Below are 15691 nucleotides of genomic sequence, written 5' to 3' on the forward strand. Positions count from 1 at the left end.
GTGTGTGTGTTTGCTGTTGTTTGTTTTGCATATATACATGTAATTGTTCTTTTCTGGACAGCTCTCTCTTGCCTTGCCCAACCATGCACCCCCCCCCACACACACACAACCCATCCATCTACTCACTCCTTTTTTTATCATGTTTCCGGATCAAACAGACGTGGACGAGTGTGAGCAAGAGGGCATCTGTCAACAGAGTTGTGTCAACGTGCTGGGAACTTTCTTCTGCTCCTGTAACCGTGGCTATCAGCTGAGGGACGACAAGAGGTCTTGTGAAGGTAGGGAACATATCGTGATAGATTTGGTGGTAAAGTAAAAGGCACACCATTGGGTTTGGCCGAGCGGGTATGTAGGGAGAAAGCACGCCATTCATATAAACGCATTGTGACAAGTATTTATTGTAAATCTTGTGTACCAAGCGGTGTGAAGGTAGAAATCAAATAATTAATTTTATAGACCGTAAATAAAAAGTGAGAAGGTATTGATAGACTTATCGTGAAACTGGGAGGTACACTATTGGCTGAGTAGTTTGAAGGTAGAAAGAATGTCATTTTAGGCCTAAGTAAAAGGTGAGAAGGAATGTCAGTCGATGACTGGTGTGACCATCAATGATTTATTTATAGAGGCACCAGCCATCCATGTCCAGGTGCTGTTTTAGCCATGGCTGGCGTGAACCACTTGTAAGACGCACATCATTGTGTCAATGTGCTGGGAAGTTTCTTCTGCTGCTGTAACCGTGGCTATCAGCTGAAGGACCACAAGAGGTTTATGAAGGTAGGAAACCTGTCATGATAGACATGGTGGGAAAGTAGAAGGCACACCATAGACTGATCGGTATGAAGGCAGAAAGCATGCAATTAATAGATCGTAAATAAATCGTTGGCCAGCTATTGAAATGCACCAAACCCAAAATTTTGATAAAAAAACAAATGCAGTTTCTTAAACTGGGGTATTGTCATGATATATTTCGTGTGGAAGTAGAAGGCAAACAATTGGCTGAGCGGTGTGAAGGTAAGGAGCCTATTGTGATAGACTAGGTGGGGAACCTTCACGTGTACCCTGTAACCCGTTTCTACAAGCACAATGCACCCTGTTACAATTTCATCTGCGACAGAAAAATGTCAGCGGCAATTGATTATTATTTCTTCATTTTCTTTGTTGCATGTTCTTTGTTGCATGTATTTCTTGGATCATTTCTCTTTTCGTTTTTTAAACTATATTATTATTATTATTATTATTATTATTATTATTATTATTATTATTATTATTATTATTATTATTATAGTGAAACCATCGCTTTACGAAATTGTTCATCATTAAAATTTATTTTATTTGTGCGTTTAATGTGTAGAAGGACGTTTTCTTGAAGCATAACAATCTGTAACATGTTGGCACATTTTTACGTAACTTACAAATTTCGACACCAAAATCGGGGCACGGGGCAAAATAAAAATCCGTCCATAATCTCATGCGCTCATAATATGACCTAATCTAGTTGCGAGCATCGTAAAACCAGCACCTCTACTTAACCACATTACCGTTACCGATGTGTTTGTTGTCAGACATCGACGAGTGTACCCAGTTCCGGGGCCGCGGTGGTCGCTCTGGCGTGTGTGGGGGCCGGTGTATCAATCTGCCGGGGTCCTACCGCTGTGAGTGTCCTGATGGATGGAGACTCAAACCCGACAGCCGCTCGTGTGAAGGTGAGTACTCTTGTTGCACATAGCTGTCTTTGCTGTTTGTTTTTGTAGTTTTTTGCGTTCATTGTTTTTAAGACTGCCTCCCAAATGATTGTCGATGGGGGTGTAAAACAAGATAAAAATGGTAATTGTTTTTATCGCTGTTTTAGTTGTTGTTTGTTGGGGTGGGGTGTATAACGCACATGGTCATTTGTTTTATTTTCTGTGAATGCATTACAAACATATACATGTACTTCCAGTCTTAAGGCGACGATCTTATGCACCGCCTTACATTATACTGATACTGATAGATAAAAAAAGATAGATAAAGGATGGAGAGGCAATGAACTCTTTAAATTGATAATGCTTTCCCAATTCTCTGAGTAGAAGAGAATATTATGTCACTATCTTTCACCTTCGAACACAACACATCCCACGGAATTCCTACCTAAATAGGATCCACAGGGATACCCCACCCGACTGTCCGTTGTGTGACTGCCAGGATGAAACAGTATTACACCACCTCTTAACCTGCCCTGCACTTACCGACCTGCGTAGTACCTACCTACCTGCCTCCCCGGATATCGGAGATACTCTATATAACATCAAAACACAGCTGATAAAAACCTGTAAATTCTTTGCCGTATCGACAGGCCGAAGGGCTAGAACTCAAGTGGCTACTGGATCGGAAAAGTAAAAGTAAAGTAAAGTATAATGCCTTCCCTTAGCCTCGCATGGCAGCTTGAATATATACACCTTTTCTACCCCGCCCCCCTTTCTCTTTTCCCCCTTTGTCCAGACATCAACGAGTGCCGGGAAGGTAGCGCGTACTGCCCCCACTCGGAGAGTATGTGTATCAACACCAGAGGAGGCTACAAGTGTCCCGTCGTCAGGTGTCCAGACGGGTTCATCAAGACCAACGGGACGGCACACAAGAACAGGTACGTTATTGCTGACTCAAGCAAACGAATGTGTTGTGCATGTCATAATCTGTCTTCTCTCAGGTGTACAAAAAAGTCGTTTCTTTTTTAGTTTAGGAGAGCACACTAACATGAAACTAGAGAGCCCCGAAAGTAAAATATCTCTGATACGGGAGGGTGGAACACGGGTAAAATACTTTAGAACACATTATGGTAGTACATCTTGTCAGTACACGAGTGTTTTTGTGCCTATAAATGGCAGCTTGCACTATATGCTTCCCAGGAAGTTTAGATTGTTTCAGAATGCCATAAGGTCTGCTGGGATAATAATGAATACAAATTGTACAGCGCGCCCGTAGAGCTTGCTGTTGACGCAGAATTTACGCTATACAAATGCTATATATATATGTACGTACCTCGAATTTATGGTTTCATGACCAAAATAACCAATATTTAGAAATAGACCCCAGAACTGCTGGAAGAATTGAAGGGAAGTGGTTGGATATTACCAGTTTAACGGCATCTTGTATAACAATTTTGCCACTTGCCGCCGGAGAGCATTGTTGCGATTTCTCGAACTGACCAAACTAACACTCATTAAGACTGCATGTTATCTAAGAGCATGTCTCCTGTACGGACAATTTTTGCACATTGTTGTGTCTAGCACATTAACAAATCTACTAATTTACTAATTCTTACGTTGTTTTTAACACCCCCCCCCCTCCTCAACCTTTGACTGCTCGTGCTCGTCTTGCATTGGACCACACCCCTCAACACCACGACACCAATGACAACGACAACTTCACACCCACTCCCTTTATTCCTTTGGGGCGTAACCCAAATATCGCTGGACATCGAATCTTTCTTGGAATGTTGATCACGAACGACAATAATGGTTACGTCAACGTTAACGGGCGTTCCTGCTCTCTGGCGGATTTCTCTCCCTTGGGCATTTGGATACCAATGACGTATTGGCTTTTTACCCATCTACACTTTGGGCGATTTGATGTCCTGGGTGTCTTCTTACTTAAATCTGAACCATATTGATGTCATGGACCTTACGACACGTGTGTCCGTTTGCCACCATTTGTTTATGTACTGGTGACACTGTGTACCTAGCATTCGCTGTAAGCGCGTGTCCACGAGCTGCGCAGAGTGCCGTCGGGGGCTCATCTCCCGCACCTACAACTTCATCTCTTTCGCCTCCAACGTCATCGTCCCAGCGCCTCTCTTCTCAATGACTGGAAGCCGATTGGTGGACAAGTTCTACAGCTGGAACCTTGACCTTATCTCGGCACGACCTCTGCGAGTGGGAGTGGAGGTGGCGACTGAGCAGCACTTTACCCTAGAGAAGAGCCGAGACTTTGCGAGGGTCACGCTGATCCGGCGAATTGAGGGTCCCCAGGACGTTGTGCTCAAACTCACCATGAATGTGACCAGTTACTACAAGGGCTTCGAGGGCATGGCGGAGTCCAGAATCTATCTCTACGTCACAGAGGAGGACAGCAACTAGACTTATCTCACTGCGTCATGATGTGCTTTGCCTCTGTTATCTAATGAGAGAACATGTAATATCTCAGCGTTCTCTTATAAAACAACCGTGGTAACACAATGTTCTGAAGCTTTCCACAAACAAGACCCAGAAAGCAAGTCGTCACTATCATCAACCATTTATGGATGTAACGGACACATAATGCCCGACAGCAGACCAAATGCCATGTTGCGGCACATTTCGAACTGTCATACACAAATCAGAAACACACATTTAGTTGTATATTTTTTCATAGTATGCATGTCGTTGCCTACATTTTTACTTTTCAGATAAAGAAAAGAGAATTGAAAAATATGTGTGGATAACAAAATTAAGCTTCTTTGTTTTTGAAAGTGCTCCCCTCAACAGTACATTTTCAAGCGTTGTTAAAAGACCAGATTGCCCCTTCTCAAAGAGCTAACACATTTTATTGTGGGTGCCACAAAGTTGTAAAAGTGTAATAGCATAACACACTGTTGAACCATGAGCACTTCTCTATTCCTGGTCACTTTTTTTTCTCAAATAACACCCAGAAAACAACAAATAATCATATGAACTAACTTTGCTCAGACAACAAGGGTTCTTCCAAGTGGAAGGCCTACGATTGTCACCTTTTTGTTTTTAGTGTAATGTTACTTTTTAAAACGTGACTCCTAGTTCTTGGCGTAGATGTTTATAAAGGAAAAAGGTATTATAATATGAAATGATGTTTTAGCTTTAAAAAAGAGAATGACTGTTGCCCCATTTTAGTGAAATAGCTTTATAGTATAAGGGAAGATCCCTCTCTTTCCAATGGTTTCCTCCTCCTGTTTAAATAAAAACCGAACCATACTTTCCTCAGATAAACAAAGAAGTCAAAAATGTTTGTTTTCAAATCAATAGCTTGTCCAACGAAAATGTCACATTCTTTTCTCATGTGATTGAATTAAATATACTGATACATTCCTAAATGTAGTTTTTCATGGTCCTTTTCATTGTTTTTCTGTTGAACTGTGGTATAAAATAAACGGAACTTGCTTATACACACACACACACACACACACACACACACACACACACACACACGCGCGCGCGCGCACACACACACACACACACACACGCACACACACATACAAACACACACACACACTCACAGACAAACACACACATACACACACACACTCATCCCCACATACATCACAAGCACACCCCCCCCCACACACACACTTAAACACACACACATAAACACACACACACATCAACACATCATTATGCTGTTCCGTATGTGGTACAGTCTACGCGCAAAGGTCATGGTAACCGAGTCAGTGTCATGGAAAAGGTCAAGTAAGGTCAATCATGCAGCAAAAAAGTGAAAGTCGAGATCAGTGTCAGAGAAATTCTTCTTTTTTTTACGCATCAGAAGAATTGCGTCACTATAATATTGGATTACAACACAGGAGACACTTTTATTACGTCGAACTGACATATGACTCTATCGACAGGGGATGTTGAGATGTCACCAGTCCTTGTTTATTGCTTCATTTCCCCAGTATTGTTAATTCTATATCATCGACCAGCTGATAAAATGTACGAAGCCCAAATTTTGATACTTTTAAAAATAATTTTTTGGTATTGCAATTTCTTTATCGGTGGTATCAACTGCATGTGTTCAAGAAATATTTTGTTGGAATTCAAATACAGAATGATGAAAAAGAAAAACCCAGGGAACACCCCCCCCCCCCACATAAAGTAGGTACAATTATTAACCCATTTCCACCTGAGTTGTCTCCCTGAGCAGACACTCTCACCTGGGCTGACCCCAGCCACACCCACAAATTTAGGTACCCACACTAAAACTACATTAACGTTCCCCTCCAAGCAGCTACAACATTAAATATGAAACGATTTTTTAACTCTCTCCAGTGAAATACTGCTTTCGATCTTTAGTACTCTTTAGCAGCTTGCCGGCGATTTATTTCTCTATTTGTGTCTTGAACGGTATTTCTTGTCTCCTAAAAAAATAAATGATCGATGGGGTACAAAAACACATACATAAACCCCTCCCCGCCCCCTCCCCACCCCCACCCCATAGACAAGAACACACACACACACACACACACACACACACACACACACACACACACACACACACACACACACACACACACACACACACACACGCCACATTCAACGAAGGAGTACATTATCCAACAAGAAAACTGGTGGACACCAGCAAAAAAGTGAAAAGTTAATCTCTCATTCCATTTTTTCCTTAGATCTTTCAAAGATGAATGCGTTTCCATGCGGAACTCTCCCAAACATTAGCAGTAAACTGTTGAGTCGAATGGGTAGCTCTTGCTACGCTAATGTTTGTGAATGACATAGTTTAACCAGTCGTTTCTTTCTTGCCTTATCGCTGCACGCAATACTAACATCACTTAACTTCCAACACGGCTGTTTCAGAAGACAAATCATGGAAGTTGTAAAATGAGGAAATAAATGCAACACTGAGGGATCTAGATCTAGTTATATTTTTTAAAAAAAATCAGAAATAGCTGTTCGTTGGCTTATCAAAAGCAGTTATAATCCAGATTGGATGTTATGCTTCCAAAGACGACTTGGCAATTTCTGCTGTCTATGGTGAGTATTCTTTAGATGATTGTTGATTCTTGTGGAAAAGGATTTTTTGGGTTTATATGGCGTCGGGGTGGGGAATTGGGGGGTGGGGGTGGGATGTGGGTAGTTAATCACTTTGTACATGCGATCCAATATGGCAGATTTAGTCTTCTCCGATTGCTGTTAGAATATATTAAATGTTCTTTTCAGTTCTTTCATTTTGTGAACGGTATCAAACAATGGCGTGGGGTTTGGTGGGTAAAAAAAGATGTTTTTCCTGTGACAAAGTATGTGTTTTTCACTTCAGTTAAAGGAAAGTTAGTTGCCCCAAACCTGTAATATACTTGTGTATTCAACATTCAACGTTTCTCATTACTTTTGTCCGACTTTGTAGTATCGATAGTAGGGCCATCTTTGCAGGTGAGGACGATAATGGCAAAGGGGAGGAGGCGGAGGGAGAGGAGCGGGGGTTGATTAGGCAAATTCCAAGTTAACAACCATAGATTTATTTAGAATCATAAATGGTAATGGAGAAAAATACGAAGAGAGGAGAAAGAGTCTAAAACAGCACCAAGACATAGATGGCTGGTGCCCCTATAAATATATTATTAATTGTCTGGTCTGAACTCCAAAATGCTCAATTTCTTCAATCACATTGTTGGCTCTCGACAGAGAGCTGATTACTGAGGAGGACGGAGTTGTGTGTGGACGAGAAGATTGCAAGGCGAGGGATCTAGCTTGTCTCAGAAACAAAACCAAGACAGTCACCTGGCAGTTTCTGCCTTTGCCCAGGTATGTAAAATGCGGCCAATCGTATGTACGTGTATGTTGTTATTGTTGCTATCTCTTAGAAGTCGGCACATCTACTGACTAGATGCTGCATTATTTTTGTCTTGTTTTGTCATTTATCATAAATATCTTCTTGCAATTAAATTAATCACAACCTCATCCTCACAAATCAAACCTTCATTTTTTTCTTAACATATTGGTGAGTAATACAAGTTTGTGGCTTGAAGCCTGTCATTTTGTCGATGAAAGTACTAACGTGTGCAAATGTTCAACTTAACTTGCTGCAATAAAACGGAATTTGAAAGAGTTAATATACGACGAGGTCTTCTTTTAAGAATGGGTTCTCACATTCTGGTAGACATTCTTAGACCATCTGAGTAGTGAGGGTCTCAAAGAGAATACTTTCATCCATTTTTTTTTCTTGTGCTTTTTGTATTGAGAGAAAACTCCGTTTTCATTAAATTTAAATATCTTTGGATGTTTGTTTTATTGTGATAAATCGTAAAATAAATTCACATAATTGATTGCCTTTGATAAATGTTCCTCGTGTAAGAAATATAATAAGCCAGTTGGTTCCTCCATTCCTTTTATCGTGTGTAGCTTTTTATATTTTGTCCCTGTTCATTCTTGATCACCCATTCACCCTCTTGCCCAGTTCCTCTTTGCCTCCGCTCCCTTCTCGTTTACTCATATTTTCGTCTTACTCTTATTTTTTGTACCCCTCTCCCCAGTTTTTCATTGATTCACCCATCCCATCCCCCTTTACCACCTTTGTGTAGCAGTTTGGCGCCATGCCATCGCACGCTGGAGACCGGAGTTCGCTTCCCGAGTGGGGACACATTTTTATCGAGTATTTCGGTCTTTCTGCTTGGACGTTGTAATAGCCCAGAATGGTCCTGACAGGCAGGGTCGAAGCAGCCCGGCTCCTAAATGATATATACTATCGATAGGGACGTAAAACTTCTACAATTACATTTTTATGAGCACCACAGGACCGTCCCCACGCCCTTTCCATCTTTAACTGTCCCCACTCCTGAATTTACCCACAGCTTGGAGTTCATCGGGTCTCCTTTGACCTTACTCAACATTCGCACGGTGGGATACTCCGTGTACCCTAATCTACACCTGGGCATCATCCGCGGTAACGACGAAGGCCTCTTCGATACCACCGTGTCAGGGGATAGAGGTAAGAATTACTCTCTGTGGTATGCCACCTGCCATATGCCATCTGCCACCTGGCTTAGCAGTTTTCGTTCCACTCTTATGGCGGGGCACGGGTCGTACACAACCTCCCTCTGTTCTTCAAATCTATAGGGTTGTCTAAAAAGAGGCGAGCCGTTTGAATTTAAAGCCCATCTCTGTAGGGATCCATGCAGGTAAAGAGCTTGAAACTTTCCAAATATCCCGATTTCAAAAACGTCTCATTGGAGATTTGATTCAGGGTCAGCTTGATACCAACTAAGGCAACGGCACGCTCTTAATCTCCGAGTACTCGGATTTTTAAAAATATGTTTTTAAAGACGAATCTTTACATGTTAGTATATTATTTAAATCCATTTTCAGCACTGAAAGGTTATTCATTCGGTTATATTATAGAGTCTAGACCTCCCAATTTAACGAATGTCCCAGGCAGAGTCAAGCTGTTGGGGACCCATGAAAAGTCTCCAAACGGCCTACGATCATTGATTATTTCATTTTGTCTACTGTACTCTCAGATTCGTCACAAAGCACAGAGTGATACCAAGAATAACATCAGCTTTTACTTTTCTGAGAACGTTCTATGAATTGCAGTTCGCAGGGGACCTGGTTAACTTTTAGTTGAGCAATACATTGATGTTGATTAGCTCAGATCTAGAAATGTGTGTGTTCAGGTATACACCAGATTTAAGAAAATCTACGTTTTTAGACAATACATACTATGTCTAAAATAATCTGTTTTGAAAATCTGTTTTGAAAATTCATTTTTAAATGGAAAATGCTAGTAAACTGTAAATTAGTTTTAAAACTCTCTCAGGAAGGTTTATTTCCACGAAAAAGCTTTTCCAGGAAAAGGTTAAGAAGTGTTCGTAATAGTAGGATATCTGTTCCCCAACCCAAACCCGTTTTTTTCTCCATCCCTTTCCCCTTTTGTTCACTCCTGCGTTATCTCTTCGAATACGGGGACTTATTATATTTGGCCGCTCCAGGGAACTATAAACAAACAGCATTGTAAGCCCGTGAAGTTCTGTTTTCAGAGATAACAATGACCATCTTGGCCATGTGGGGGGAAGTTATATTCATGCTCGTGGCCACGTAATTGCCTTGTTAAATAACAAAGCCTCTTCCCTCATCGCTTTCAACAGGGGCACTCAGACTGCTTCGCCCTCTCAAAGGCCCCGCAGACAAAGAAGTGGTACTAGAACTGGAGAACCGAGATTTCTCGGGGAAGAACGTCATTTCCCGTCACGTGACCCACGCTCGGATATTGGTAGGCGACACGCCATTTTGAACCGACAGACCCGAACACCAATAAGAAGGGTGCTTCTTAACCAGACGAGTAACTCTCCGATGTGGGAAAGAAGAAACTTTAGGAGAGGCTGAAACCAGAGGAAGAACTTTCAAAAACCACAAGAAAGTTAACCGGAGTAAATTGAAACTCTGACTCGCATCGGCCTCAATTCTTTCTATTTTTGTTGTGTAACAGGCATTCTTAGACATTCTGTATTACATCACAGAAAAAGAGTCACTGATGTTTCTAAAGAGAACTTTCAAATTAGCCATTTTGTGGAAGAGTGTCTGAATGCTCAGAGACGGACAATGAGATGAACATTATACCAGGGAAAGTCACATGCAACGAGGGAACTATTATGATGCCTTCACGTGTAAACCTTTTGTCCTCAGAAAAATAATTAAATGAATAAGCTGACCTGTGGGCTACGTGTTCCGTTGTGTTCCTTTATTAATATATGAGTGTGGATTAAAAGTAATGGAAATGGTAAAATGTCTTTTAGAATCTTTAATGCTATGGACCTGAATTTATCATGGCCTGTTGAAATATACTCCTTGACATTGCAGGCAGGATTCCAGCCTTCTGAGCCACTTCTGGAAGATATAAGTGGTAGCCAGGTTTCGGTACGCTTCACCACCCTGAATTAATAGTTTTTGAAAAAGGCAACTGAAAAAACCACATTCTGCTTTGAAACGGGCACACATTTTTTTCATAGTAAGTTCTCTTCGAATGATATTTTGCACCAACTCAGTCCACGCCTGTCTCTCATCTCTCGTATAGAGGTGTGGGTATCTTGCGGAATTGCGGAACATGGTGCCGGATAACGTCAATGTCGTTTACAGAGAAATTAGGGTGACCAGAACGTGGGTCGTCAAAAATGACGTCTCTCCCTTCACTGAATTAGTGCATTCAAAGACAAACTGTGTTATATGAACAAACATATTCTCCACAAACACTCCACTGATGTCCATGAATCAGTTTTGGCTATTCGCCTAGTTTACAGGGCATAAAGATTAAGGAACAGATGTTTACTTTTGTGACTCCACCTTGTTTTCTCAAGAGCGCAAACACAAGCGGATAATTAGAGAACCTCAGATGTACGCTATTGGTCGATATTTATAGTAACAGCCATCTTGTTGACCTATTCTTTAACATACATAATATAATGAGCATTATCATAACGTTTTGCTCAAATAAAAAAAAAAAAGCTTTCTTTTTTTTTACTACACATTTTTTTCAGATCAGACAGTGAGACAGTAAGTCTGGAACTTCTTTTGTCTTTAGTCATAATGAAGAACACTATTTTATGACACAAACAAGATGGCTGTTACTATAAATATCGGCCTACGGCGTACATCTGACGTTCTCTAATTATCCGCTTGTGCGCTAACCGTCTTTTGTTTATGACGTCATGAAATAATCAAGAATGACGCCACGTGTTTCTTCAATGGTTGGTTGAACAGGAGACAGTATGATTAATTATGAATACTGCTTCTTTAGCTGAAGTCAGTATGAGGGGCACTGTTCAGAGAAGAGGAACGTTTTTGTGTGCCAATAGAAGGTAAAATGGGGTTTTAAATTCATGGAAATTAATAAACACTGATGTCATTTTAGTCATGTAGAAAACACTGAAATGGTTCTTGGCACAAACAGCGGTACAATATTACATCCAAAACATTAAGTTTTCAGTTAACTAATTTAAGTCCCTTTTCTATCGTCATGCAAGCAGTTTGTACATTGCTCAAACCATGTTGTTGCTGTTGTATCATTGTGTTTATATTGTTGTTTTTGATGTTGCTGCTGTTGCTGTTGTTGCTCTTTCTACTGTGTTGCTGCTGCTGCTGCTGCTTTTGCTGCTGCAACTACTCCTCTTTCTGCTCCTACTACCGTTGCTTTTACGACAACTCTTATCACTGCAACTCTATTTGTTGCGCATCCTCTTCTGCGAAATGGATGGAGTCTGAGTTGCTTACACACATGCCCAGTACGTGATTCACTGAGTTAAAGCTGCAACTCTCCCGAATTGAAAACTTCTTAAATATTGAAGACAAATACTGCAGCACACGTTAATAGAAGTTTTCAGATATCGACGTAAATCAACAGCCCCCTCCCCCCCCCTCCTCTCCTCTTGTTGCCACTTGAAGTTTTCGTGTGCGACGTGAGGGCCAGGATTTTTCTCGAATCCTCGATAGATTTGTGAGGTCAGAGAGTCACTTTGCGTTTGGTTTTCATTTCACGTCTTGTCCACAACGTCATTTCCCGATCCTGATGTGATTACGTTAACTCTCTTGAGAGGAGCACGGCTCGCTTGTATTCAACCAACTCCAGTGCTGGGAATCGAATCTTTCGATTATGTTATGCTGATGCGATTTCTTTACAGCTGACCCCAATTTTTGGTTCTCTAATATTATAAACTTATCTTTTTTTAGAATCTCCCTTCGCTGTAGTATAAAACACAGGTAATTTTCCAGATTAAAATAATTCCGAGTAAGAATCGACATGATATTTATCTATCTATCTATCTATCTATCTATCTATCTATCTATCTATCTATCTATCTATGTGAAATAAAATCAGAATTAAGTGTAGCTATAAATAATAACGATTTTATCAGTAAAGTAATAATTTCATCCGTAATGACCTAGACTGATACGATTTCTCAATTCGCTCACTTTTTCTCATCTGTTGTCAAACAAGAAAACGTTAAGTCAAAACTGCAATACCTACTTTATAAAACACAACAGCAACGAAATGATCATGCAAGTAGATGCTCAAAAGATTTGACAGAATGGTGTGGAGTAGGGAGGGGGGCAGGGGGTTAGCAGATTTTGAAAAAGTAGAAAACCTTTTAGTTCAAAGAAACTTAAGGAATGGCTTAAAATGCACCCGGGTAGCACAGCCATGCTACTGGTGGGGACATTGACAAAGCGATACCTTAGAATAACAAAGTTCTATCTGACATTTTTGACCGTTTTGAGTTACTAAGACCATGAGGTCAGAAACCCAAAGTTTTATCTGCTCTATCAAAATCATAAGATTATTCGGAGTCGCTTTGAAGATATTCCAAGAATTGCATTCGAAAAAGCTTGATATGTTGTGAAACTCAATATTTTTGACGTCAAATTTCCCTAAACTAAGTACTGAGTAGATCAGATAGGAGAACTTTCGTAATTTTGAGGTAGCGAAAGGTCTCCAGATTCTCCTTCTTGTCTTAAAAAGCAATAATTATGAAGCTAGGAGCGATGACGCTGACCGAGAGGAACGTGGCCAACATACGGACGTTTAGAGTTCCAAGCAGATTGAGGTTGGCTATTTCTTAGGGGAATACCTTTCATCTCAATTTGACGTTTTGGCTCGGGTCACGTACTTCGCTTTCAAAAGACGTATAACGTGTCCATATAAGCTTGCCACCCCCACCCCCCTCCCCACCACACACACAAACACAAGAAAACTAACCCTTAAAATCCCAAAACAACAAAGCACACAGATAGCAATAATAGTAAATCTGATAATGATAATAACAACAACAACAACAACAACAACAACAACAACTACAACTACAACTACAACGGCAACGGCAACAGCAACAACAACCCCCAACGAAAAGCAGTGAAGCCAAATGAGTGCTAGTCTTTAGAACACGAGGAAATTAATCCTCTACAAATAAATCTATATATCCAAAAGAAGCTGACTTTGCTTTCCCGGCGTATCGTCGATACCGTAGGTTTCGATTCTTGGCCAAGACTCCACACGAGCTGAGCAGACCAGCTAGCGAGTCAGAAAGGCCCTTAACGAGGACAAGAAGAGGCCTTTTCGAGGGGAGCCAAGACAGCCCTGTTAGCGGCAGCCTCTCTATCTGATCTAACGCTGGCAAATAGGATTTATCAGAGGAGTGGGATGATGGCTGCCGAGCCTTCATCATGTCGGGAGTGCGTTCGTTCATGCGCATGTGTGTACTTGTGTGTGCATGTGTGTGTTTGTGTATGCGTGTGTTTGTATTTGTGTGTAAATGTGTATTGTGTGTGTGTGTGTGTGTGTGTGTTTGTGTGTGTGTGTGTGTGTGTGTGTGTGTGTGTGTGAGAGAGAGAGAGAGAGAGAGAGAGAGAGAGAGAGAGAGAGAGAGAGAGAGACACACACACACAGAGATACAGAGAGAGCGAGCGAGAGAGAGAGAGAGAGAGAGAGAGAGAGAGAGCGAGCAGAGAGAGAGAGAGAGAGAGAGGTTAACAAAGAACTGCCTTCACAAGATGTAGGGCCTACATCGAAGGAAGAAAATGTAATCGACATACATAAGCCTATGGATTGGGTCAGAGGACCCTAAACCGACGATGAAGCTAGGGCTCGCATAATGGGTCACACAGACGTTTCTAAACGATGTTGCTTTGATGCACCGACCTAATTTCTCTCCTGTCCATCAAGTGGTGGTGACATAAATATTTTCATCATTAGATACGTATCTCACATACCGACCAGTAGGTTATGTTTCCGCCGAGACTCAAAACAAATGAGCAAATATAATTACATAAATTACAAACGAAAATAACAACACCTCTAAAAAGGCGTCAAATCGAATAATAAAGGAGAACAAAAGAGCACCCCCCCACAACAACAAAACAAAACACCCCCCCCCCCTAAAATTACCACCTCCCCCCTCCAAAAATATCAACTAAAACAACCCAATACAAACAATTATTATTATAACAACAACTATTAAACAACAAAAAACAAAAACAGAAAATGGCCCTAAACCCGTCTTAGTGCAGAGTTAAAAATTTGGAGAACTCAACATTGACAAACAAGGTTTAGGATAGAAGATGACATTTTTTTTCAAGCTCGCTCCGAATAGTCTGAATGACCGAACAACGGACCCTGTAACAAGGCACTTTTAAGTTATTATTTGACATCGAAATAAGCTGTTCATACTAGAAGTTATGATAATTTTTTGAGAATAAATTTCAGGCCTTATTTGGCAAATTTTCACACAGAATACTAGCGCATTTCTCGAAAAGTAGCTCCAAAACGAGGTAAAATCATATAAAAGCAATACCTTAACCATTGAGGTATCATTAGAATTTTGTTTAAATAAACTGATAAAACGACTGCGTACGCATATTGGGGTAGACTATTTTCATATTTAATCAGCAACGTATTTCAGTAAAAAGTCAACCTAGCAGCTAGATACGGATCAATTTTCACCCTTCATGTATCGGTCTCATTCGACAAAAAGTAAGGGAACTTGTTCCAAAAAGTTTGCGAAAAAAATAATTCCATTAAAAAAAATGTAAACGGTTTTTACACCCCCATCACTGCTGTCTTTCAGCCACACCCCAGATCTTATTGTAGGAAAGATCTACACCTAGCCTTCTCGGACAAGGACGAAAAATCTCGTAGGTCCCGTGTGCAAGTCGCGCGCGTTAAAAATCTCTTGGCGGTCCAAAATCGGTAAGAGTAAGCTTCGGCCGCCAACCGGGCAAAAGTCAAACATTTTCTTACAACTGAAAATGTTTAGCGTGTCCCTCACGCTCATATCATGACCTTATGCAGTTGCGAGCGCAGTGAATCACTAACCAAAAAGACCCCCCCCAACCCCCACCCCCATCGACACAATTTAGATCGTTCAGGTGGTGGGCTTCTGGCCCTGCCTGTCGAGGTCAATCCTGGTTGAAAGTAATACACCATCGAGATACTC

General features: G+C 41.0%; 1 protein-coding gene across 1 annotated transcript in view; it reads left to right on the forward strand.

The window, feature by feature from the left end:
* LOC101853570 (fibulin-1) overlaps positions 1–10426 on the forward strand; it is a gene marked incomplete in the record, with an annotated part of 35525 nt that extends 25099 nt beyond the window's left edge. Inside the window, 5 exon segments of the mRNA XM_013085521.2 lie at positions 1563–1703; positions 2479–2620; positions 7398–7517; positions 8564–8700; positions 9857–10426. Coding sequence (XP_012940975.1) covers positions 1563–1703; positions 2479–2620; positions 7398–7517; positions 8564–8700; positions 9857–10002 — 686 coding nt within the window.
* Between the last annotated feature and the right edge of the window lie 5265 nt (positions 10427–15691).

This window comes from Aplysia californica, unplaced genomic scaffold (genome assembly GCF_000002075.1).
Source record: "Aplysia californica isolate F4 #8 unplaced genomic scaffold, AplCal3.0 scaffold00382, whole genome shotgun sequence".
NCBI classification, from domain to species: Eukaryota; Metazoa; Mollusca; class Gastropoda; order Aplysiida; family Aplysiidae; genus Aplysia; species Aplysia californica.